Raw genomic sequence first — 23,546 nt, 5'->3', positions numbered from 1 at the left:
CCAATCAGTTGTTTTAATTGTCATATTTGAATTCAGCACATCAAAATGCATAATAAATAGCACATTTTATCTCTGAAGCAGATGACTTCTCAAAAATTGTAGACCAGTGTAATTTCAAATGGGGTTTTCAAAAGAGGTTAAGGAGTGGGAGTTCCATGCCTAAATCCTTTTGGCTCCTCTGACAACACTACGATTTAAAATTCACTTGATTTTCTTTTCCCAGCACAAAAAAGGAGAGGAAATTATTTTGCCCATTTCCTGGAATTAAACCTGGTTGATTGCTACATCATTTGGGTTGGTATTTTCAAAGGTACCTCGAACAGAAATCTGACCACTCCCATTGAACATCAAGGGAAAGTTAGGTACTTAACCGGCTTAGAAATGTCTGAAAATCCCACTATGTGCCTAACTGAGTCTTTAGGCACCTAAACACCTTTGAAAATTTGGTGTTAAATTCCCAAGTCACTTTTTAAAATGGGACTTAGGTTCCCAAGTCACTTAGGCACTTTTAAAAACTTTGCCCATTGATTGCGTCTTATTCCCTTAGGACCCTTTAAAAATCCCAGGCATAATGCAAAAAAAGAAATATCACATGAGTTGATTTTCCCTTCTATGTTCTTTCCTCTTTAATTTCTCAGCTATCAATAATGACCTTATTAAATTCTTCTTCAAATAGCATGTACATAGATGAGTTGGTACAATCTCTCTAACACTCCGTAGCTGTAAACACCTGTGGATTAGAGATAGGCAGTTCTTAGCATGAGAACTCACCTTGTCAGCTGTTGCACCAGATTTCAGTTTTACAATGCATGGTGTAAGCCAAGAGGCCCCCAGTTCTACTGTCCACAGCACAAGTATATACATGGATGTATTCCGCTGCTGTAAATGAATCTATATCATATCAACCCTGAAGAAATTAAATATCAATGTAGCCACAAATTGGGAATAAAACGGGTTAGGAAACCTTCAACAAAACAGAAAAATGTGAATGAATTGTAACCGAAATTTCTCAAGGGAACATACCAATTTTGCCAAAATTTTAAGGGAAAAAGGTTCCTTGTGTCCAGGAAAGAATTTCTGGTTAAAACCAGAGGGGGGGAAAAAGAGAGAAAGACTGACCAACCTGCTCCTGAATATCAGTAGCTTGATGATGAGAGCACCAGGTTCAAATCTGTGTTCTGCCTGATTCAGACCAGGGAAGCTCACATACCACTTGTGGGGGGGGGGAGGGGAGGGTGTCTCAGTTTCTCCTGTTGGAACTGTTCCACTTTGTATAAATAAATAAATATACACTGGCCCAGAGAGGATGAAATAGAAGCTTACTCTATAGCCCGGGAGATGGGGGGTTGGTCATAAATCTTTGAAAGGTTTCAGCTTGGTCCTGATCTGGAACAAGAAATGTTTTTAACTCAAAATTGTCACAGGATGGGCATACCATTTCCTGCCCACCTCCAGTTGGGGATCCAGCTAGCTAGCTATCTCTACTCTTGTACCTTACCAATCGGTTCAAACGCAAACTTTCCACATGTAGTGTAAAGGAAACACAAGAAGATCTTGGTATCATCCTCTCTCTTCTCCCCACTTTCACCCATTTTTAGACAGTTTGAGCAGCAATTAACCCCCCAAATCCCATAGAAATTCAAAGGGTGTTAGGCACCTAACTCCCTTCGGCACCTTTGAAAAATCCCAGCCTAATTCAATTCAGATCATTTCCTTGCATTTGGTTTAAATTATTGTGTTCACCAACAAGTGAATGGGTCCAAGGCAGGACACACTGGCTGAGAGTCTCTTGTCTGTGTTAGGTGCAAATTCCTATTAGATGATCATAATGGTCCCTTCTGGCCTTAACATCAATGAATTTATTAATTGATCTTATTTAATGGCAATCTCTCAGGCCTACCTTGAGCAGAAGGGGCAGCCTCATCTCTGGCAGCAAAGAGTAAATGTGTACGACCACAGATATTTATGTCTCCTGCATGACCACTGGGACCTAATCACTGGTTCTGCTCTTACTCAGGGATTCCGAGCTACAAGTTATTTTTAATTTCCCTAGGAAAGTCTCCTGCTTTAATTGAAATTAGATAGATTGATAGAGGGGTATCCATGGGGAGATAGATAGATAGATAGATATGGGAATAGATAGACTGATAGGAGTGCCCTCACTGCACTGTAAACCCGGGTTGCTGGAATCGGGTCTCACAGCCATGCTAAGGTGCCCATACTGCACTGGGCAGACCTTCTGACTTAGGTCTGCAGCTTGAGCTATGTGCATGCCACAAAATGACAATGATTGAACCCAAGCCTCAATGGGATTTGGGGTCAGACCCTGCCCTGTCCCAGGAGGGTCTTAGGTCCCGAGTCAGACAGATTTCTATGTGGACAGTAGGAAGAGGCAGAATTGGGTCCAGATCTGTGCCTCGGTTTAACTACGCAGTGTAGACATAGTCTGGCTGGCTTCTCTCTGCAGTGGTCTCCCAAGGCCACAGAATAGCACCCCCTGGGCCCTACTTCCTAGGGGTGAGGTCTCCCCTGCACAGCTCTGGGTCCTGGGAGAGGCTGCAGAGGGGAGCTGTCTGTGTTTGTTCCACATGCAATTTATGAAATTGCTGCTGGAAGCACATCAAGGAAGAAAGAAGGCCTGTCACCATACAAAGCAGAAAGTAGAAGCTGTTCCTGCTCCTGAGGAAAACCAACCAGGCCAGGGTGGAAGCAGAGCCTCTCATTTGTTTGTGTTTGGTGACCTGGCTCTTAGGAGAATCCTAAATTAACTGGGTAAAGTTGTCAAAAGTACCTATGTGACAAAACCCATTTAATATGTAGTTGCCATCCATACAGTGCCTCGTTCCTAGTGAATTAAAAGGATGACATTTGCCTTTGTGCAGCAGGCCAACTCCAGGACACTGCAACACTTGACTCAGCATTAGGTCCTCCAAATAGGCCTTACATTGGATTTAACCATCAAACGGAGACATAAATGGTGCATAGGCCTTGTGAGGTTTCTCTGGATACAGGTGAATTTCACCAGCAGTTTAGCCACTCTTTTCAGTGATGGTACTAACGGCTGAAAGAAAAGCAGCAGGAAAGGGTTGGTTGAAAATGTTAAGACTACAAAACGTCAATTAAATTTCAAAATTAAGGGGGAAAAAACATTTTTGTTGTATTTTATTCATTTTTTAAACCAACTCTGAATGTAGTTTATGGGCTTGACTACACTTAAAAGACAACAGCGGCAGAGCTGCACCGTTGTAGCCGTACCGCTTCAGTGTAGACACTACACCGCCCAGAGGTATTCTCCGGTTGGCATAGGTAATCCACCTCCCCAAGAGGCAGCAGCTACATCAACTGAAGAATTAGTTCGTTGACCTAGTGCTATCTACACAGGGACTTAGGCTGGTTTAATAACACCACTCCGGGGTGTGGATTTTTCAATCCCTGACCAATGTAGTGAAACCAACCTAATTTTCTAGTGTAGACCAGGCCTAAGATGAGGCAAACCTGCAACATTCAGAAACAGAGCCATCTTCTGAACACCCCAAAATGTATGAGTGTTTGCATCTTGGGGAGGGGGGGTACACATGTTTATATGAGATGGAACCATGGTTACTGGGCTGTCTACTTCCTGGTCTCTCTAGTATTTTGCCTCTTGCCCAGACCGATCACAGGGTGGGATCTTGCCATTTTTCCACACTTAGACCAGGATCTGGATATGCTACCAACCACTTATCCCCCTGTAGGTCCAACCTGCTTTCAAATACCTGCATTTCCTCCTTTCAGGGATCTGTGACCAGTGATAGAGACCAATGAGTGCCTTAAAATAAAGTACTTTTATTTAGCAGTTAGAACAGAGTGGGGTGAGATGGAAGGAACTGAAACCACCAAATGGCCTGCAAAAATATTTAGTCTCATCACATCTTACACTTCATCACAAGCCAGGTTAGACAGGCTTCCTCTTCATTTCCAGGGATGGAACAGAATCAGAGTACATTCTCCTGGCCAGCCAAAATCCTCCTGGACCCACCCTGGTTGCTATAATTTACACCATGCCCTGTGGTTTTTCTTCTTCCCCCACTTGTCTGTGAGAGTCTCAGGGTCTCTTTGACCCACACAATTAGAATGGTTTTCTTTGTCCACCCAGTAGGTGCCTCCATCATGGTCTATCCAGGAGAACACACCCAAGATGGTAGCTGTCCATTGTTTGGGCAGCTAGGCCCATTCAGTGTGGAAGGGTTGTAATCAGTGGCCGGATGGTTGTGTGTGAGGGTGAAGACAAGCACATAAATCATGTTTTGGGATGCAGATAGAAATATTCAGTTAACAACACTCCTGCCCATCTCTGAGCTTATCTCTTTGGGTCTTTGACTGTAAGGGTCACCTTTTGGATTCTTAGAGAGCCTGGAAGAAATATGTTGTGTGAGAAGGCCTCTCTCAATGCCTCTTTGACCTTCTCATTCCTCAGGGTATATATGAATGGGTTCAGCAAAGGGGTTATCATAGTGTAAATTGCAAAGGGAGCTGGGAACCCTAATCAAGCCCAAACCCCCACACTGCAAGCTCGTTCCCCTCCCGCATCTATTATCGGTTAATGATTTATTCCCCAAAACCAAGGAGGCAGGATTAGGTGCAAAAAGAACCCCGAACAGTTATTAAAGGACCCCCAAATAACTATACCCAATAAACAACAGGAAAAGTACTCAGGTGTTAACAATACAAACAGGCTTTAAGCCAAGGCCCCAAAATCATATAATAACAATTGGTAAGACAAAGTAAAAAGTCACCATCATCATTCTTCTTATTGTACAGGACATGGGATACACAAAATCCAAGGACATCACCAGAAGACACCAATGTCAGGGCAGGAATGATGAACACCAGGACACCTCAGAATACCAGGACAGGAAAACGTAAGCAATCTTCTATCTTCTGACTTGCCACGTTGTTTCAGCAGTGACTAGATGTCAGCACTGGGCTGCCTCTAGGATGGACAGAACCCGTCACAGGGCACTGTGTGCTTTTATAAGCTTTTGTTACCAGGGAGAGCCTTTTCAGGTCACCTGATCATTTCCCACTCAAATTTCCAAAAAGGCACCAACATTTCCCACCACTTAGCTGTTACTGGGCAGATTACAAAACAGGGGCAACAAGAAGGGGGCATAACATGGAGGGTAAAGGACAACTAAAGGAAAACTAAGATGGCAAACTGAATCCATCTTACAACGGTGGTCAGCACATTCGCAGCTTTCTTGATATCAAAGGAACGTGCCTGTGAGGGTCTGACGTGCATGAAGATGGAGGCCACCGTGATGTGAGCACCACCTATAGAGAAGGCCTTGCATCTCCCCGAGGCAGATGGGATCCTCAGTACAGTGGCCATGATGTAAACGTAGGACAGTGTCATCAGCATTAATGAGCCCAGTAACATAGCCTCTGCCATCAGAAAGTTTGCTACCTCCATGATTCTGGTATCGGCGCAAGAGAGTCTTGAGAGAGGCTCAGCATCACAGAAGAAATGGTCAATGGCATTAGAGTGACAGTATGGCCGCTTACATAAAATGATGGCTGGGCTGATTAAAAGAAGGAAACTTTCTAACCAAGAAGCAAGCACTAGTTGAATGCACACTCTGCTGTTCATTAGAGTGGGGTAGCGCAGTGTGTTGTAGATGGCTAAACAGCCATCAAAGGACACGACAAATAAGAGGGTGAATGCTGTTATACCTAGGAAGAAATAGAAGAAACACTGGATGATGCAACCAGAGAAGGAAATAGCTTTACTCTGGGACAGCAGGTTCCTCAGGATCACTGGGACGATGGAAGATATGAAGCAGGTCTCCAGGAGAGACAAGTTTAAGAGAAAGAAGTACATAGGGGTGTGCAAAGATAATCCATCCACACCACAAGGATTATTACCAAGTTCCCCATCAGCGTCACCAGGTAGATGAGCAAAAGTACCAAGAAGAGAAGAATCAGCAGGTTGTGAGTGATGAGGAACCCCAGGAGAATGAATTCGGTCTCTGTACTCTGATTTCCCATGTCCATTTCTTCTGCAAGTGGTGTTGAAAGAACCAATTAGTAAAACAGCAATTCAAGCAAAAAAAATAATAATAATCAAATGAATGATGGGTGAGATAGATAAGACTTCCTGAGCAAAGAGGCTGGGATTTTCAATGGAGCCTATGTTATTTAGGCCCTCATTGAATTGTGGAATATAAGTCCCTTCAAAGCCTTTGAAAATCTCATCCAGAAAGATGAGTGTGCCAGGTGGTCTCATTGTACTAATGGAACCTGGACATTGAAGTGGAGGGTGTCTTGGAAAAAAGAGAGGTATAAAAGAAAAGGGAAGAAAGATGGAATCTCTTCCCCTTTCCCGTCTTGCTAGAGTCTAATGACATCCAAAAGTAATGTGTTTTACCTCTGAGAGAGCTCAATACTTCAAGTTAAGAATACATTTGTTCCTGATCTATGCATATTCACTGAATATGAATCCCTTCTTTCTCCTGCGTGGGGCTTATACTACTGTGTAACTCCAATGAGTCCAGCTTCTGAGCTAATTTACAACCGTGTGTAACTCCGCTGAACATGATTCTGATCCCATTTATAAACCCAGACAAAAATTATGTCACAATCAGACAGATCTGAACCCAAAGCTGCTCTCATTACTTAAGTGGAGTCATCAGACAGATTCTGGGTGTAAACTAGAGCAGAATTTGTCGACTGAACAAAAAATATTGTTAGAAAAGGAAACTTGAGGGCACATTGAGGTCAATGGGGATTTTTGCACTGGACTATGATGGGCTCAGACGGTTATTATAAGTGCAAAGGATCTGCACCTCTTTACACTGAGTCTGAATTTGCTTCCATAGAATGTTTAATTCTAAATGAATGGCATTGAATTCTGACTTTGAAAGTCAATCTGGAGTCCTCTTTGTTTCTTTCTTTGAAGAATGATATCCTAAAGTGCCCATCTGGTTCTTTGTTACAGTTCTGAAAATTATCTTCTATCTGTCTATGTATCTAGCTAGAGTTGTACACATCACTGTAGTATCTTAGGTTACCTCTGTGAGCCATCATCTTCCCCTTCAACTGGAAGAACTAATTACATGTGAGATTACGATCCAACTTTAGCTTGTCACAGACAGGTGACTATAAGGACTATAAGGTGGATAGAAATCTGGCTAGATCGTTGGGTTCAACGGGTAGTGATCAACGGCTCCATGTCTAGTTGGCAGCCGGTTTCAAGCGGAGTGCCCCAGGGGTCGGTCCTGGGGCCGATTTTGTTCAATATCTTCATTAATGATCTGGAGGATGGCGTGGACTGCACTCTCAGCAAGTTTGCAGATGACACTAAACTGGGAGGAGTGGTAGATACACTGGAGGGTAGGGATAGGATACAGAGGGACCTAGACAAATTAGAGGATTGGGCCAAAAGAAACCTGATGAGGTTCAACAAGGACAAGTGCAGAGTCCTGCACTTAGGATGGAAGAACCCCGTGCACTGTTACAGACTTGGGACCGAATGGCTAGGAAGCAGTTCTGCAGAAAAGGACCTAGGGGTTACAGTGGATGAGAAGCTGGATATGAGTCAACAGTGTGCCCTTGTTTCCAAGAAGGCTAACGGCATTTTGGGCTGTATAAGTAGGGGCATTACCAGCAGATCGAGGGATGTGATCATTCCCCTCTATTCGACATTGGTGAGGCCTCATCTGGAGTACTGTGTCCAGTTTTGGGCCCCACACTACAAGAAGGATGTGGAAAAATTGGAAAGAGTCCAGCGGAGGGCAACAAAAATGATTAGGGGGCTGGAGCACATGACTTATGAGGAGAGGCTGAGGGAACTGGGATTGTTCAGTCTGCAGAAGAGAAGAATGAGGGGAGATTTGATAGCTGCTTTCAACTACTTGAAAGGGGGTTCCAAAGAGGATGGATCTAGACTGTTCTCAGTGGTACCTGATGACAGAACAAGGAGTAATGGTCTCAAGTTGCAGTGGGGGAGGTTTAGGTTGGATATTAGGAAAAACTTTTTCACTAGGAGGGTGGTGAAGCACTGGAATGGGTTACCTAGGGAGGTGGTGGAATCTCCTTCCTTAGAGGTTTTTAAGGTCAGGCTTGCCAAAGCCCTGGCTGGGATGATTTAGTTGGGAATTGGTCCTGCTTTGAGCAGGGGGTTGGACTAGATGACCTCCTGAGGTCCCTTCCAACCCTGATATTCTATGATTCTAGGTCCCCAGGAGACTTAATCACTTAGGGGTCATTTCATTCAAGGGATGCTGCACACTTTTTCCAAAAGCATTATATAGAGAAAACACACAGAGCCCAAAAACCAAAAGAAAGACACTCACAGCAATGTCAGCAGCAATGAGAGATATGCCTCTCCAAATATTGACCGCCGTGTAGATGCTAACTCACCCACAGAGGTCAGAATTTGTGGCTGGTCCAGTAAGTGTTCCATCCAAACCAGCATACCTTTCAAAATCTGGCCCTAAAAATCTAAAAAACAGATTTTAAAGGTATTTAGGTACCTAAAGATCCAGATAGGCACCTAATGGAATTTTCAAAAGCACTTGGGCAATTAACTGTTACTGAAACCAATGGAGTTAGATGTCTCAGTGCTTTTGAAAATTGGCATCTTTGGGCACTTAAATATCTTTCAAAATCCTGCATCTAGTGGCCAGATAGTTCCTCGCACACTTTTGAAAATGAGATATAGGCTCCTATGCCATTTAGGCATTGCTGAAATTTTTACACTTAGTCTCAATATTGTCTAGTCACATGGAGTTCCACCACTAATTTTACTCCATGTGTGGGGGAAGCGTTTCCTTTTATCAATTCTAAATTTCTTTGAATGCTCCTTGTGATGAAGGAGCTCTGATTTTTCTACTGTGATCTCTCATTATTCTGCAGCTCTGTATCATGTCTCCTTTTACTAGTCTCTCTAGAGGATATTATACAGTATAAAACCTGTCTCCCTGCCCTGTTTTCTTCTTGAGAGAAAACTGAAAAGTAACTGTGCCTCTTGTTTAATATATATATATATAGCACACCACTGCCACCTTCTGGTAGCATTCAGTTAGAAAGATCCTTTTGATTAATGATCTATTTTTATCTTATTTGGTTTTCCCATCTCAAATTATTTGAAAATGTCCAGGGTGCATGTTTTCTGTGAAAACATGGATACATGGATACTATCCTTGCATATGTTGCTGGGAGAAACTGAATGTTTAACGAATATCAAATAGAAAGATTATAGCACAATCCAGGGCTCAGCTGTTCCAAGGAGTCATAATTAGAGCTGGGCAAAAATTTCCATTCAAATTTTTATCATTGAAAAAGTGGGGTTTTGGCTGCTCATGGAAGGTTTATTTCCAGGAAATAAATAAATGTTTTTCAACTATTTTTCTGAGTAAAAGAAACAAGTTCTGTTGTTTTGTTTTGCGGTGGCAGTGGAGCACAGTATTCACAGTTTGCAGCCTGTCAGATAGCCCTCATTGCACTTTAATGGATCAAATAATTAATTACCAAATTACACATCTTCTAGGAGAGACTGTGCAGCCAGACTGGTCCCTTTTAGATCTCTCACTGGTTAGGGGACGAGTGCCCATCCAAACAGGACTGCAGACATGACTGCACGTTGCGCTAAATATCACCGCATGTCTGGTTTTCTGTGATCTGAGAGAGCAGCCAGGTGGAAACTACCAAGGGAGAGGGATCAGGAGAATTCTGCTGAATCCTGGTCCTAGAACTCTACCCTCAGGCCATAAAGATGAGATGGAGAGAGATGAAGGGAGAAGACGAAGCGCTGGAGATACCAAGAGTGAGAGAAAATGTATTAATGATAAAGTTAGAATCAGAAAATGTTTGATAGTTCCATGGATAGAACAGCTGGTCAGCAAATTTAATTTTTTCTGGTGAGCAATTCCAATATTTCAACATTTGTTCGCATTTCAGATTCTCCCCTCCATTACGAGGGTTTAATACCACTCTATAGACACAAAGGGTATGTATAAACTGGAGATGGATGGTGTAGTTTCCAGCTCAAGGAGACATATCCACACTATCTCTGACTGAGCTAGTGTGCTAAAAATAGAAATGTAGCCCCACTGGCTCTTGTGGCAGGAGGGGCAAGCTGGCTAAGTATGTACCTAACATCTTGGATGGTATCATAAAAGAAAGAAAGAAAGAAAGAAAGATCATATAAAAGAAGTGACATATAGTAAGATAAATGTACTTATTTTACTTAATTGAATTTGCTACCAACATATCTTCCTACATACATAAACTGTTTATACAACAGGATCAATAGATCCTGCACTCTCCACCTTTTTGTTGTTGTTGCTTTTTCTGCATATTTGCAGATGTTACAGCTGCACATTCTCAATGGCTAAAACTAGGGAATGCCTGGCTGCATCTCACTGACTCAAAAGAAAATCAAAATTATGAATAGTGTTTCACTAACTTGAAACAATCTGAATTTTCTGCAGTGTCTTAAAATCCATACATTTATTGAAAGCTTTCCTCGGGGCCTCCTTTACTTCTTTGTTTCTCAGGCTGTAGATGAGTGGATTGACCATGGGAGTCAGGACGGTGTAAAAGATGGAGAAGAATTTCTTAAAGTCCTTCAGTCTGTTGCTATGCGGAAGCACATACACAATCAGTATCGACCCAAAGAAAATTGTAACCACAATAAGGTGGGAGGAGCAGGTGGAAAATGTCTTCTTCCTCCCAGTGCTGGAAGGGATTCTCAGGATGGAGGTAATGATATAAATATAGGATGTCACGGTTAATAGAAACGGAGGCAGTGAGCATATGCAAGCCACAATGGACGTTAAAAGTCCAGTCAGATGAGTGTCACTGCAAGAGAGTTTCATCATTGGGAAGGAATCACAGAAGAAATGGTCAATTTCATTGGGACCACAGAAGATTAAGTTGGAGATAAAAAATGTTAATATAGTATTAGCCAGAAAGCCACTTACCCAAGACACTGTAGCTAGCTGGAGGCAGAGCCTGCCATTCATGAGGGCTCCATAATGCAGTGGTTTGCATATCGCTAGGTATCGATCATAAGACATTGCTGCTAGGAGATAACATTCTGCAGCTGCTAAGCATCCAAAGAAATAATATTGTGTGAGACACCCATTGAATGAAATGGTTCTGTCCCCTGTCAGGAAACTGACCAACATCCTGGGCAGGATGTTGGAAGTGTAGCAGGTCTCCAAGCAGGACAAGTTCCCCAGGAAGAAATACATGGGGATATGAAGGTGCTGATCAGCCACAACTAGCACAACAATGGGGATGTTCCCAGCCATGGTCAAAACATAGATCACTAGAAACAGCAGGAAGAGAAGGGTCTGCAGCTCAGGGAGATCCCCGAACCCCAGGAGGATGAATTCTGTGATGGCTGTTTGGTTTCCCATTTTGGGTTCGTCGTGGGGTTTTTACCTGGGAAAAATAAAAAAAATATTAACACAAAGGAAAACTTTGTTTAGCGGTACAGTAACTCTTCGCTTAACCTTGTAATTATGTTCCTGAAAAATGCGTCTTTAAGCAAAACGATGTTAAGTGAATCCAATTTCCCCATAAAAGTTAATGTAAATAGGGGAAGTTAGGTTCCAGGGAATTTTTTTTCCACCAGACAAAAAACTATATTATATACACACAGTATAAGTTTTAAACAAACAATTTAATACTGTACACAGCAATGTTGATTGTGAAGCTTGGTTGAGATGGTGAAGTTAGAGGGTGGGATATTTCCCAGGGAATTCCTTACTGCTAAATGGGCTGAGCCCTCAAGGGTTAACACATTATTGTTAATGTAGCCTCACACTCTACAAGGTAGCATGAATGGAGGGAGGGGAGACACCATGACAAACAGAGACAGAGACACATACCCTGTATGAGAGAGAGAGATGCGCATTGCCCCTTTAAGTACGATGACCCCACTCTAAGTACATTGCTTTTTAAAGTAGATCAGGAAGTTGAGATAGCAGCTGCGACCAGCAAGCTCCCTTTGTCCTGAGCCCTCTTGTGCCCCCTCTCCCCCCGCTCTATGGAGATGGGGTAAGCGGGGTGCAGGAGCAGGGGGGGATGGGGACACCCTGACATTAGCCCCCTTTTACCCCTCACCCCCACCCCATCCCCGCACAGCAAGCAGGAGGCTCCAAGGAGCAGCTCCAAGGCAGAAGGCGGGAGCAGCACACGACAGTGGGGGGAGGGAAAGCTGAATTGCCAGCAATTGAGAGCCTGCTGGGCGGCTGCCACACAGGGAACTTAGGGGGGCTGCCGGTCCACCCTGGTTCCAAGCCCCCACCACTAGCTCCAACGGGCTGCTCTTCCTGTAAGCAGTGGACAAAGCAGGCGGCTGCCAAATGACGTTATAAGGGAACATTGTGCAACTTTAAATGAGCATGTTCTCTAATTGATCAGCAACGTAACAATGAAACAACATTAACCGGGATGACTTTAAGTGAGGAGTTACTGTAGTTAATTTTGTGTTGAGACACATCCAACCCACCCAAAACCTTAACAGCATGGAAGATGAGAAGTGAATGGAAAAGTCTCCTGCATCCCCACCACTATCTTAACCCTTTCAAACCTGTTCTTCGCTCTCTACGCAGCTTCCCACAGAATACTGAGTCAAGTTCAAAGTCTCAGTCCTTTTGTTTAATGTGCTCAGTGGCCTAGGCCTGGAGCATCTGAAAGATCTGTACTGATTAGTGTGGACAGCACCTCCAGCAATCAGTATCTTTCACTGAGTGCTATGTTTTTGTCTTGTTTTAATCTTATGTTGTTGCATCTAATTGAGGGGGTTAATATGAAGTTTTAGTCCCCTCTGTGGTACTGGAGTTTTATTTGGATTTCCATAAGTGAGTATTACAGATCACCTAATGCTTTGGCATGAGGACCGGGGTTGACAGCACTGCTCCCCTGGCCCAGTGGAAGTCTCCATTGCCAGGGTAAAGCTCACCTGTGCAAGAGACAAAGGCGTCTCAGGAGTCAGTTCCTGGGTGAATTTACTCAGTGGGCTCAGACTCAAGCCCATCACAAACCTCACCACCTTCCACTCCAAGAGCATGGCGCGCTGCTTGGCCTGCCTTCTCCAACACAAAAAAGAGCCGAGTTTATGTTGGAAAACAAATCTCCCAAAGCAAAACCCTGACAAACAAATCACTGCACAGCACACTCAGTTATCACTTCATGCACAACTGGAAGGTGCTCGGATTCGACAGGAATGAGGGTGTTATAAGAAGCTGCATGGAACGGGACTCTATAGAATATCATATGGCATACAGCGCTGTGGATAGCTCACTCCACAACTTCCTTTGGCCTTCGCTCTTATCTCCAACAGATTTTGAAAAACAATATGTGCCCCAGCTTCATCAAACTCCCAGTCTCTCAGTGGTGACCTAGTGTATCAACACATCTGAGGGATAAGCATCCCATTGATTTGCAAAATGAAACTGCCTTAACATTGCTTGAGTTGCCATTAATATTCTGCATTTGAATGTGCATTAGAAACTACAGAGAGACAAGGTGGGTGAGGCAATATCTGTTACTGGACCCACTTCTGTTGGTGAAAGAGACAAGCTCTTTTACACAGAGCTCTTCTTCAGGTCAGTTCACAAGCTCATCTCTTTCACCAACAGAAGTTGGTCCAATAAAAGATATTACCTCACCCACCTTTTTGTCTTTAATAACCTGGGACCAACATGGCTACAACTACACTACAAACAACAAAGATGAGAGCTATCTCAATCCAGAGCAGGAGTGGGAGGGGCGGAGGAGGAACGGGATGATGCTTACCAGGAACTGCAGGAAGTTTCAGACCATAAACAAGGATCTCTCATTTCTTCAGGATTTGGTAACTACATTCAAGTTTTTCCTTCTCATTTTTCTTCAAGGTGCTGGATTCTCTTAGCATGTTCCAACTGAGTATGTGATATCTTTATGTCCCATCAGTAAGATGCAGGTTTCTTTACTCTTTCCCCTCTATTTATGAACTGCAGATACCTGCTCATAATTGTAGCTGTTACAGGAGAAAGCTAGGTCTCCCCTGATCCCACTCCTTAATGGCATTTTTAATTAGTGAGTCTGGGGAGTCACAGTTTTCATGGACAGAACAAACAACAATGGCTGAAGCAGTCAGCTTCTAAAACCCACTGGAAATAATTCTTTTTATTCCTCCTGTATAGAATAATTACCCTGGCAGACTGAAATACATTTTTTTCATCCATTTTGAGCCAGATCCTCTATCGCTCAAGTCATATATGTAATCATTAATTTAAAGAAAAAAAGAAAACCAAAAGAATGGTCTTCAGACAACACACATACAAATGAACAGTTTTCATATGCTCTGTTATTTTAAACAAAACTCTTTTCACGCTCACACAATTATATGCAACAATCAATAGTGGACTTTGGATCATGTGAAAGCCACATCTACTGTGTTCAGTGGAGTGAAGTGGGAGGTGAGAGAGACTCATTCTGTTTACTAAAGAGGTTTTCCTCTGCTCAGTCTCACAAACTGCTTTAGCTTAGAGAGCACAGACAGGGCTTCTCCAGCCAAGATGACACTCAGGGTCACATACATTTAGAATAGTGGGTTATAGATCAAATAAGGGTCTATTGGTGAGAGGCAGTAGCTAAGTCGGTGAAAGAATTCTTCCATCAACCTACACAAAAACAGACTGGAAATAAAGTATAATTTTTCAATGGTGAGCTTATTAACCATTGGAATCAATTACCAAGGCTCATGGTGGATTCCCCATCACTGACAATTCTTAAATCAAGATTGGGTGTACTTCTAAATGATCTGCTCTAGGAATTATTTTGGGGCAGGTTTCTGGCCTGTGTTTATGCAGGAGGTCAGACTACATGATCACAATGGTCCCTTCTATATAAATCCATGGTACGCCCACATCTTGAATACTGCGTGCAGATGTGGTCGCCCCATCTCAAAAAAGATATATTGGAATTGAAAAAGATTCAGAAAAGGACAACACAAATGATTGGGGTGTGGAACAGCTTCCGTATGAGGAGAGATTAGTAAGACTGGGACTGTTCAGCGTAGAAAAGCGATGACTAAGGGGGGATATGATTGAGGTCTATAAAATCATGACTGGTGTGGAGAAAGTAAATAGGGAAGTGTTATTTACTCCTTCTCATAACACAAGAACTAGGGGTCAACAAATGAAATTAATAGGCAGCAGCTTTAAAACAAACAAAAGGAAGTATTTCTTCACAGAACGCACAGTCAATCTGTGGGACTCTTTGCCAAAGGATTTTATGAAGGCTAAGACTATGACAGGATTCAAAAAGAAACTAGATAAATTCATGGAGGATAGGTCCATCAATGGCTAGTAGCCGGGATGGGCAGGGATGGTGTCCCTAGCCTCTGTTTTTCAGAAGCTGGGAGGGGGTGACAGGGAATGGATCACTTGATGATTACCTGTTGAGTTCATTCCCTCTGGGGCACCTGGCATTGTTCACTGTCAGAAGACAGGATACTGGGCTAGATGGACCTCTGGTCTGACCCAGTATGGTCGTTCTTATGTTATGTTCCTTCTGGCATTACAATCTACGAATGTAGAGTAAATCTACATTTACTCCTTTGACTTGACTTGTGTAACAGAAAGGTTTTGACCCTTCTTTCTGCAGTGTCAGTCAAGATACAAGGCATCTGATTCCGATCTCAAGGGGTTGTTTGATGAAATGGAAAGTCTGAACATTTAAAAACAATAAAGCAAACAAATTTTATTTTAAACACAAAAAAATTATCATGTGGAAGTGAGTTCCACAAGTTATTATTAACTATTTTTGAAAGCCGCCAGACCTATGAGTTTCAGACATCTCTTGATGGTTCATGGGAAGATTTGTGTTTATACTAGTTACAGTTTTAAAAAACAAATGGGACATAGGCACCTGCCTGCTATGGAAAGCCCTAACTCACCTAGACCTTGGGTGGGGTTTACAGAAGTGCCTCTCCTCTCCTTTAGGCCCCTCATCCCCTTCGGAAATCTGGCCCATAAACTGTAGCGATGCTGACCTTAGACCCACCCCCTGGGATTTATCCCCATCCCCTGGTAACTCTCTGACCTGCCGGCCAGCCTCCAGGGACCCACCCTGGCCTAGGGGACCCCAGACCTGGGTCACCCCGTTTGTGGCTCCCTGGACAATACAGGTGCCAGGATCTCACCTGCCGGGGGCAGGGCCAGGAGGGCTTGGATCCCCAAACCAGGATGGTGACGATGATACAAACATAGGATGCCAGGGTTAATGCAAATGTGGGGATAATGAATAAAGCCACCAGGATGGTAATGACACACTCCAGCTGGTAGGTGTCATTGCACCAGAGATTTATTATTTGTGTAGATTCACAGAAAAAGTTATCAATTTCATTGCGGCCACAGAAGAAGGAGAAACTGAGGCAGGGAGAGGCGAGAAATGTCTCCATCTATCAGTGAAGGAGTCTATAGCCTATTTACACATCTCAAATTTTTGCACTTTGTCATTGGATCACATTTTCTTTGTCACTTATTAGAAACAAGGTCTGCTGTACAGTGGAAGTGGACAGGACAGATTCAAAATTACCCAGGTTAATTCCCTTGCTTTTTAAGAACCTAAGGATGGCCACACTGGGTCGGACCAATAGTCCTTCTAGCCCAGTATCCTCTCTCTGACAATGGCCAGTGTTAGATGCTTCAGAGGGAATCAACAGAACAAGGCAATTATCGAGTGATCCATTCCCCGTCCTCCAGTCCCAGCTTCTGGCAGTCAGAGGTGTAGGGACACCCAGAGCATGGGGCTGCATACCGGACCATATTGGCTAAGACTTACTTTCCAGTTTTGACAAGTCATTTAGTCTCTCTGTGCCTTAGGTTCCCATTTGTAAAATGGACTTTGCTACCTCATAAGCATGTTTTGTGGATAAATACGTTAATATCTGATTTGCTCAAATACTACATTAGTAGGTGGAGCTGGTCAAAAAAACAATTTTTTCATAACAAAAAAAAAAAATCTTTGTTCCAAATTTTGCAGGAGGAAAACTTCTGTTTTCTCACAGCAAGTTTTGAACTGATTCAAAATGAAATTTTTGAACATGCAATTTCATTTCAGTTTTTGTGTTTCAAAATCAGAAATGAAATGACACCTTAACTTGACACAAAATGAAATTTACCAAATGATTTCAAAATGCTGTTCTAAAATTAAAATGTCATTCCAAAACAGGAATAGCAGCAAAAGTTTTTATTGGAACTGGCATTTTCCCTGGGATAATGTTGGGGAGGTATTTTTAGAAAAAAAAATATTTTTTTTAAGCTAGGAAATTTTCCAAAGGAATTTTTTGGCTAGCTCTAGTCACAGAGGCCATGTAAGTAAGTACCTAGATAGGATCAGGGTGGTCTCTAGCTCCAGCCATTTACCTAGTCTTTGGGAAAGGAGGGCTCTAACACCTGAGCCAGAGCAGGTAAGTCTGACAAAAGGTAAAAAGGTAAAGAGCACTTCCAAGGGGAAGGACGTTCCCCTTCATCATTCAAATATATAAAAGTTCACTTGCTGCATGTGCAGATATGGAAGGAGAGGTGATTTTGTTAGAAAATTCCATACAATAAAATCAATGTAAAAGACAAAACAAGCATTAAAACGAGTTGACTCCTTTAAACTCATGCTTGATTCCATTTTCTCTTTCTTTCTTACTAATTTTCACTTTGTCCTGTCCCTGTAAATCTATGGGGGATGGTTTGATATTCTCAGTTGCTTGAGGGACTTGAAACCCCAATTTCACATTAGAAATTAATGGGAGTGGAGATTGGGATTTACATGAGAGCACAGGTAGTGAGGTGCTCAAGTGACATTTCACTATTATTTATTAGTGTGCCTATCACCATAACATCTAGACTCACCACATGGCTAAAAATGTAAGAATCAGTATTTCAGATAATCTTCCCTGACAGATCAAAACCCTCTTTGATGGCATTTTAAAATAACTCTAGAATATAAGAATGGAGAAATAATTATGGTGAATGTCTATTACTTTCTCAGGATATTCTGCTGATATTCTGAGCTGATCTGCTATTTACTTAACCCTTTCCTATTCTTCTGATGTACACTAAATGCTATATCCTCTATTTGTCTCACTGGTGTTTTCCTATTATGAAAATACATGTATATCAATATTTTCAAACAATCTCTGCTATGATTTGGAAGATTCTCAAATGTAAGACATGGTGATAACAGAATGGCCGCAGAGAATAAGGAAGAGAAAGGGGCGGCTATCCTGCAGAGGGGCTACTGGATTTCATTAGAGGTTCCATTATGAATGTCGGCTGCTTATATGGTGTCATGCCTGCAGAGTTTAAGATTTGAGGACTCAGCGGATGATAGAATATGCTGAATTTTGATGGGCGCTTCATTCGTGCTGTCTTAGGCCTTCTTGTACTTGGTCTCCTGCATTCAGCTTTCTTGGGGTTTGTCTATAATGCAATTAAACCTGTGTCAGCTGACTTGGGCTCAGGCTAAGGGGCTGTTTAATGGCAAGATCCCAGAGCCCAGGCTCAACCCGAACACAAAATGTCTACATGGCATTTAAATGGTCCCTGAGCCTGACCCACAGGCCACACAGCAAATAAGTGGCAGACCTAGAAAGCAAATGTGCCCACAGCCTAGATGCAAGGGGGCAGCTGTATTGTCTAGCTGCTGCTGCATAGGAATTCTAATGAGAACTTAACATGTGCACTGTACTGGATGAGTGATATGAATAATGGAGACTGGATATCAGCACAATCTCTGGGCTGGGAAAGCAGCAGACATATTACAGAAAGACCTCTCTAGACAGCTGCAGAAAATGCAGGATAAGAAAGGGTCAGCTATAGAGAAAGATTCTCCACTCTAGCAAACTTGAATAGTCCTGTTTATTTCAATGGGGGCAACACTGTTGTACACCAGCAGGGAATCTGACCCACTGACTCCATCAGAGCTATGGCAGTGAATGAATAATGGTCAGCTACAGCCTATATTGGCCACTGGATGTCAGTCCAGGATTCCTACTGGAAAAGAGATTTATTCTTTGAGATGTCCGTTAGATGGCAGTATGGTCAGGAATGAGTAATGGGCAGCTATTCCATGAAATAACCATTAAAAGGCAGCAGAAGATGAATATTGGCAAAAGGCAGCAGATTGTAATGGATCATACAGGACAGTCATCACTCAGAAAGTTAACTAGTGCTTCATCATGATCTGAAAAATTCCCCCCCCCCTCCGGTCCCCAGAGACTCATTGGGCAGTTTCTCTAAATGCAGTTACATTTGGATAAAAACAAGTCAATTCACACAGGGCGTTGTTAAGAACAAAGCTTTGGAGACACAAAAGTATCCGTAATGGTGATGGGATGAAGTGAGATCTTATTAACAAGTTTTGAAACCAAATTGTCCTGATTCAAACATTTGGAATTGGATAAGGAACAACCATCTCCCACATGTATTTGTACCTGCTCCTGTATTTTCACTCCATGCATCTGATGAAGTGGGTTCTAACCCACGAAAGCTTATGCCCAAATAAATGTGTTAGTCTCTAAGGTGCCACAAGGACTCCTCGTTATTTTCACATGGGTTTGTAATCAGAAATAAGTGGATGGTGTTATTGTTACCCTCAAAAAAAAAAAAAACAGTTTAATTCAGGTCAAAATAGGACAGTTGTCATCTGAAAGAAAACTTACTGATAGAAATGCCAACTTCTGGGAATCAGATATGGACAATATATGGTGATACACAAACGCAGTGTTACATAGACTATAACAGAATATTTACATTCATTGATATGTGTGCACACAGATCTGTGCATGCATGTATATTGTACCTCTGCACAAATCACTGTCCTCTTCTGCCTGGTTTTAGATAGTCTCACGTTTGCTCCTTTCTACACCTCACAGAGCAAACTTTCTTGAGTTCAAGTGATAGCCTTGCTTGGCAACCAGGAAGGCTGGGATTCCTGAAGGAGCCTAATTACAGATCCAAGTCCCAGTTGGATATGGGTGCCTAACTCTCTTGGGCTCCTTTGAAAATCTCAGCCAAATTTAATGTGGTCAAGGGTTAGGTCCCTCACCGATGCAGTGCCGTGATATTTAGGATTGAGAGGTGAGATTTTGTATAGACTTCTTCACAGCTGCTTTACCCTCCCTCCAATCATAAATATGTGATCATGCACAAAGGCAGAAAGGCACCATTGTTTAATGGCTGCATTTCATTTTGCAACCATGCCAAGACACTTCAAACACAGCTGGACAATAAAGGCCTCAGCTATAAAAGTCCTTCTTTAATTTCCTGCCCAAAACATTTCCTGGATTTTTTTCAGGCCCAGCTTTGAGAAATCCTGAGTGATGCTATGGAAGAATAGAGGCCCAATCGAAGAGATTGTCATCAAGTCCATTTAAGATCGTAGGATATCCTCATAAGAGGAGGCCATGAATGATCAAAAGGACTCAAGCCTGAGAACACTTCAGACTATTTTCTGTGCATTTGGGAGAGGTAGGAGCATCTCAGGAATGAGAATCTCAGCATGCAGATGTGATCAAATGCTTTGGTGGTGAATGCAGCTGTGGTCGAACACATTGTGTAGGATGAGTTCCAGCCAATGACACTTGTACTTCTCATGTAGCAAAAGGCTATCACACTAGTGACCAGCATGGGATGAAATATGTGTCCAGTTAAGAAATGTAGCAGTGATTGAGATGAAGAGACATGCTATGGGGTTCTAACAAACACCCTGCCCTGGGCCCCACTGCTCAGCTCCCATGCACTGGTGATGACCCAGGCCAGATATAATTTGTGGTGACAATTCCTTGCTTCTTAGCTCTGTCATTGTCCTCACTAAATCACTGGTGGCACACAGCTCAAACCATTCATCCTCACTGCGTGCCATGCCTCCCCTACCTACATTTTGCAGGTGTTACTGTCTGAGCTGCTAGTTTACAAAGGGATCCAGGCCTCCTGTCTAGGGCTGGCTTGGGTTACACTTTGGGCTCAGCTCCCCGCCATCTGCGTTCACTTTTCTGACAGGTCAAGGTCCTTGCCTTGCTCTAAGACCCTGGACACCATTCTCTTGGTTTGATTCTTGTAATCTGCCTCACTGCCTGCACCCTGCCCTATTGGGCCTATTTATGCAAAATTCCTCTTGTACTTTAAGGTTCTGTCCTCCCTCCACCTTCTGCACTTGGCACGTTTGAGCCAGAAGGATCCTTTCCTTTTCTGCCTTGGCCCATCTCCATCCTAGCCTAGCTGCCCACTTCCCAGTTTTCAACATACCAAGGAAAGCAAGAGAGACACATAATTTTGTCCCCAGTCTATCCCCCGAACCAAGTGCTGCTTCTCCACCACCATGGTGAGTGATGTGATCCAGCTAACTGCAGCCAGGGGCCTCTCTCAGCTCTCATGCCTCTGGTTTCCTAATAGATCTTCATTTGGGCATGACACAGTGAGGGGGATTCTCTGTCCACCTCTGAGTCCCTTTTGGGGACTTCACAGGGTATAGGGTGGCCAGGGGGATGGAGACTTGAGCTCATTTCAGGGGCATCCCTCTGTCCCACAAGGAGGTTGTGGGAAGTGGGAGGCAGGATGGAGTTGGATGTTCAAAGCTCTCTCAAGGAATAGGATGGCCAATTCTCATTAAAAATGTAATGGGATTTGGGCTTCATATCTCTTAGGCAGCTTTGAAAACTTTCAGGCTGGAGGTGAATGTTCTAACTTCTGGCCATTAATAAACCTTCATTTCTCCAGTGGATGGGGTGCACAAGAAATGACAGCACTGGGCCTTTAAAACTATCCTGCTTCAAATGATGAGATTTTTTCCCCACAGTACTAGAGTGGTTTGAAAACATCTTTTGAGTTTGCTTTCCCTTTGGGATTAGAGATCTCACCCCATTCACGATGTTTCCACTGTTGAAAAACAAATATGATCATTGCATTTTTCTTCCCACTATGATGATCATTATTAGACATATATAGGGAGACTTCACCTTCGCATATGAAGAGTGAATGACAAATCAGGAAACAGGTTCACTGTCTGGTAAGAGATACACAAGTAAACAAGATACAAGGATCTCACCATCTCAGACTTCCCTCAGGTACCTGCAGTTCTCTTACTGAATGAAGTGGAGTATATGAAAGAGGTATGGATAGATGACAGACTAAGGGTACGTCTACACTATGAAATTAGGTCGAATTTATAGAAGTCGGTTTTTATACAGTCGATTGTGTATGTCCCCACAAAAAATGCTCTAAGTGCATTAAGTCATCGGACTGTATCCACAGTACCGAGGCTAGCGTCGATTTCCGGAGTGTTGCACTGTGGGTAGCTATCCCACAGTTCCTGCAGTCTCCACCGCCAATTGGAATTCTGGGTTGAGATCCCAGTGTCTGATGGGGCAAAAACAGTGTTGCAGGTGATTCTGGGTACATGTCGTCAGGCTCCCCCTCCCCCCTCCCTCCGTGAAAGCGATGGCAGACAATTGTTTTGCACCTTTTTTCCTGGGTTACCTGTGCAGATGCTATACCACGGCAAGCATGGAGCCCACACAGCTGACCGTCACCGTAAGTCTCCTGGATGCTGGCAGACATGGGACTGCATTGCTACACAGCAGCAGCTCACTGCCTTTTGGCAGAAGACGGTGCGTTACGACTGGTAGCCATCGTCGTCGTACTCCTGGGTGCTCTTTTAACCAACCTCTATGAGGTCAGTCAGGGGCACCTGGGTAGACATGGGAGTGACTCAGCCAGATCATTCCCATCTTCTGGCGAGCAGCCAGGAGATGACGATGGCTAGCAGTCGAACTGCACCGTCTGCTGCCAGCCTAAAGATGTAAAAGACAGATGGAGTGGATCAAAACAAGAAATAGACCCAATTTTTTTTGTATTCATTTGCTTCCTCCCTCCCTCCGTGAAAACAACGGCCTGCTAAACCCAGGGTTTTGAGTTCAATCCTTGAGGGGGCCATTCTGTGTGACAGTAGTTTGTTTCTCCTTGATGCAAAGCCACCCCCTTTGTGGATTTTAATTCCCTGTAAGCCATATCGCCAGTCGCCCCTCCCTGCGTCAGAGAAGACAATCATTTCGCGCCTTTTTTCAGCCCAGATGCCATAGCACTGGGATCATGGAGCCCGCTCAGATCACCGCAGCAATTATGAGCACTGTAAACACCACGTGCATTATCCTGGAGTATATGCAGAACCAGAACCTGCCAAAGCAAAACCAGGCGAGGAAGCGACGGCAGCGAGGTGACAAGAGTGATGAGGACATAGACATGGTGTGATGGTCCACGCCCCTAAGGTTGCGGGCGGCGTGGACTATCCGCCACCGTCTGTCAAGTAGCCCTTTAATCCAGGACCGTATAGCCTAGCGGGCAAAGTCTATGACGTCCCCTTTTCCTCAAGGAGATGCGGCCTAACGGCAGGAGTCTGGAACACAGCCCTCGGCTACCGGGCGGTAGGGCCTAGCGGCCAGAGTCCCGGAAGCAACCCTCGGGTGGAGGGTAGCGTGGCCTAGCGGCCGGAGTCCCAAAAGCAACCCTCGG

General features: G+C 43.5%; 2 protein-coding genes across 2 annotated transcripts; both read right to left on the bottom strand.

Moving 5' to 3' along the window:
- Window positions 1-5,173: 5,173 nt before the first annotated feature.
- LOC115271279 (olfactory receptor 6M1-like) lies at window positions 5,174-5,860 on the bottom strand. Its single transcript, XM_029912599.1, has one exon. It carries the CDS (start codon window positions 5,858-5,860, stop codon window positions 5,174-5,176), a length of 687 nt encoding a protein of 228 aa, XP_029768459.1.
- A 4,582-nt stretch (window positions 5,861-10,442) lies between these two features.
- On the bottom strand, window positions 10,443-11,408 carry LOC115271278 (olfactory receptor 1020-like). The gene has a single exon (XM_029912598.1). It carries the CDS (start codon window positions 11,403-11,405, stop codon window positions 10,443-10,445), a length of 963 nt encoding a protein of 320 aa, XP_029768458.1. The 5' UTR covers window positions 11,406-11,408.
- Between the last annotated feature and the right edge of the window lie 12,138 nt (window positions 11,409-23,546).

This window comes from Terrapene carolina, unplaced genomic scaffold (assembly GCF_002925995.2).
Source record: "Terrapene carolina triunguis isolate 2854851 unplaced genomic scaffold, T_m_triunguis-2.0 Scaffold233, whole genome shotgun sequence".
Classification (NCBI taxonomy): Eukaryota; Metazoa; Chordata; order Testudines; family Emydidae; genus Terrapene; species Terrapene triunguis.
The sequence above is the reverse complement of the archived record's forward strand: the minus strand, read 5'-3'. Positions and strand labels throughout refer to the sequence as shown.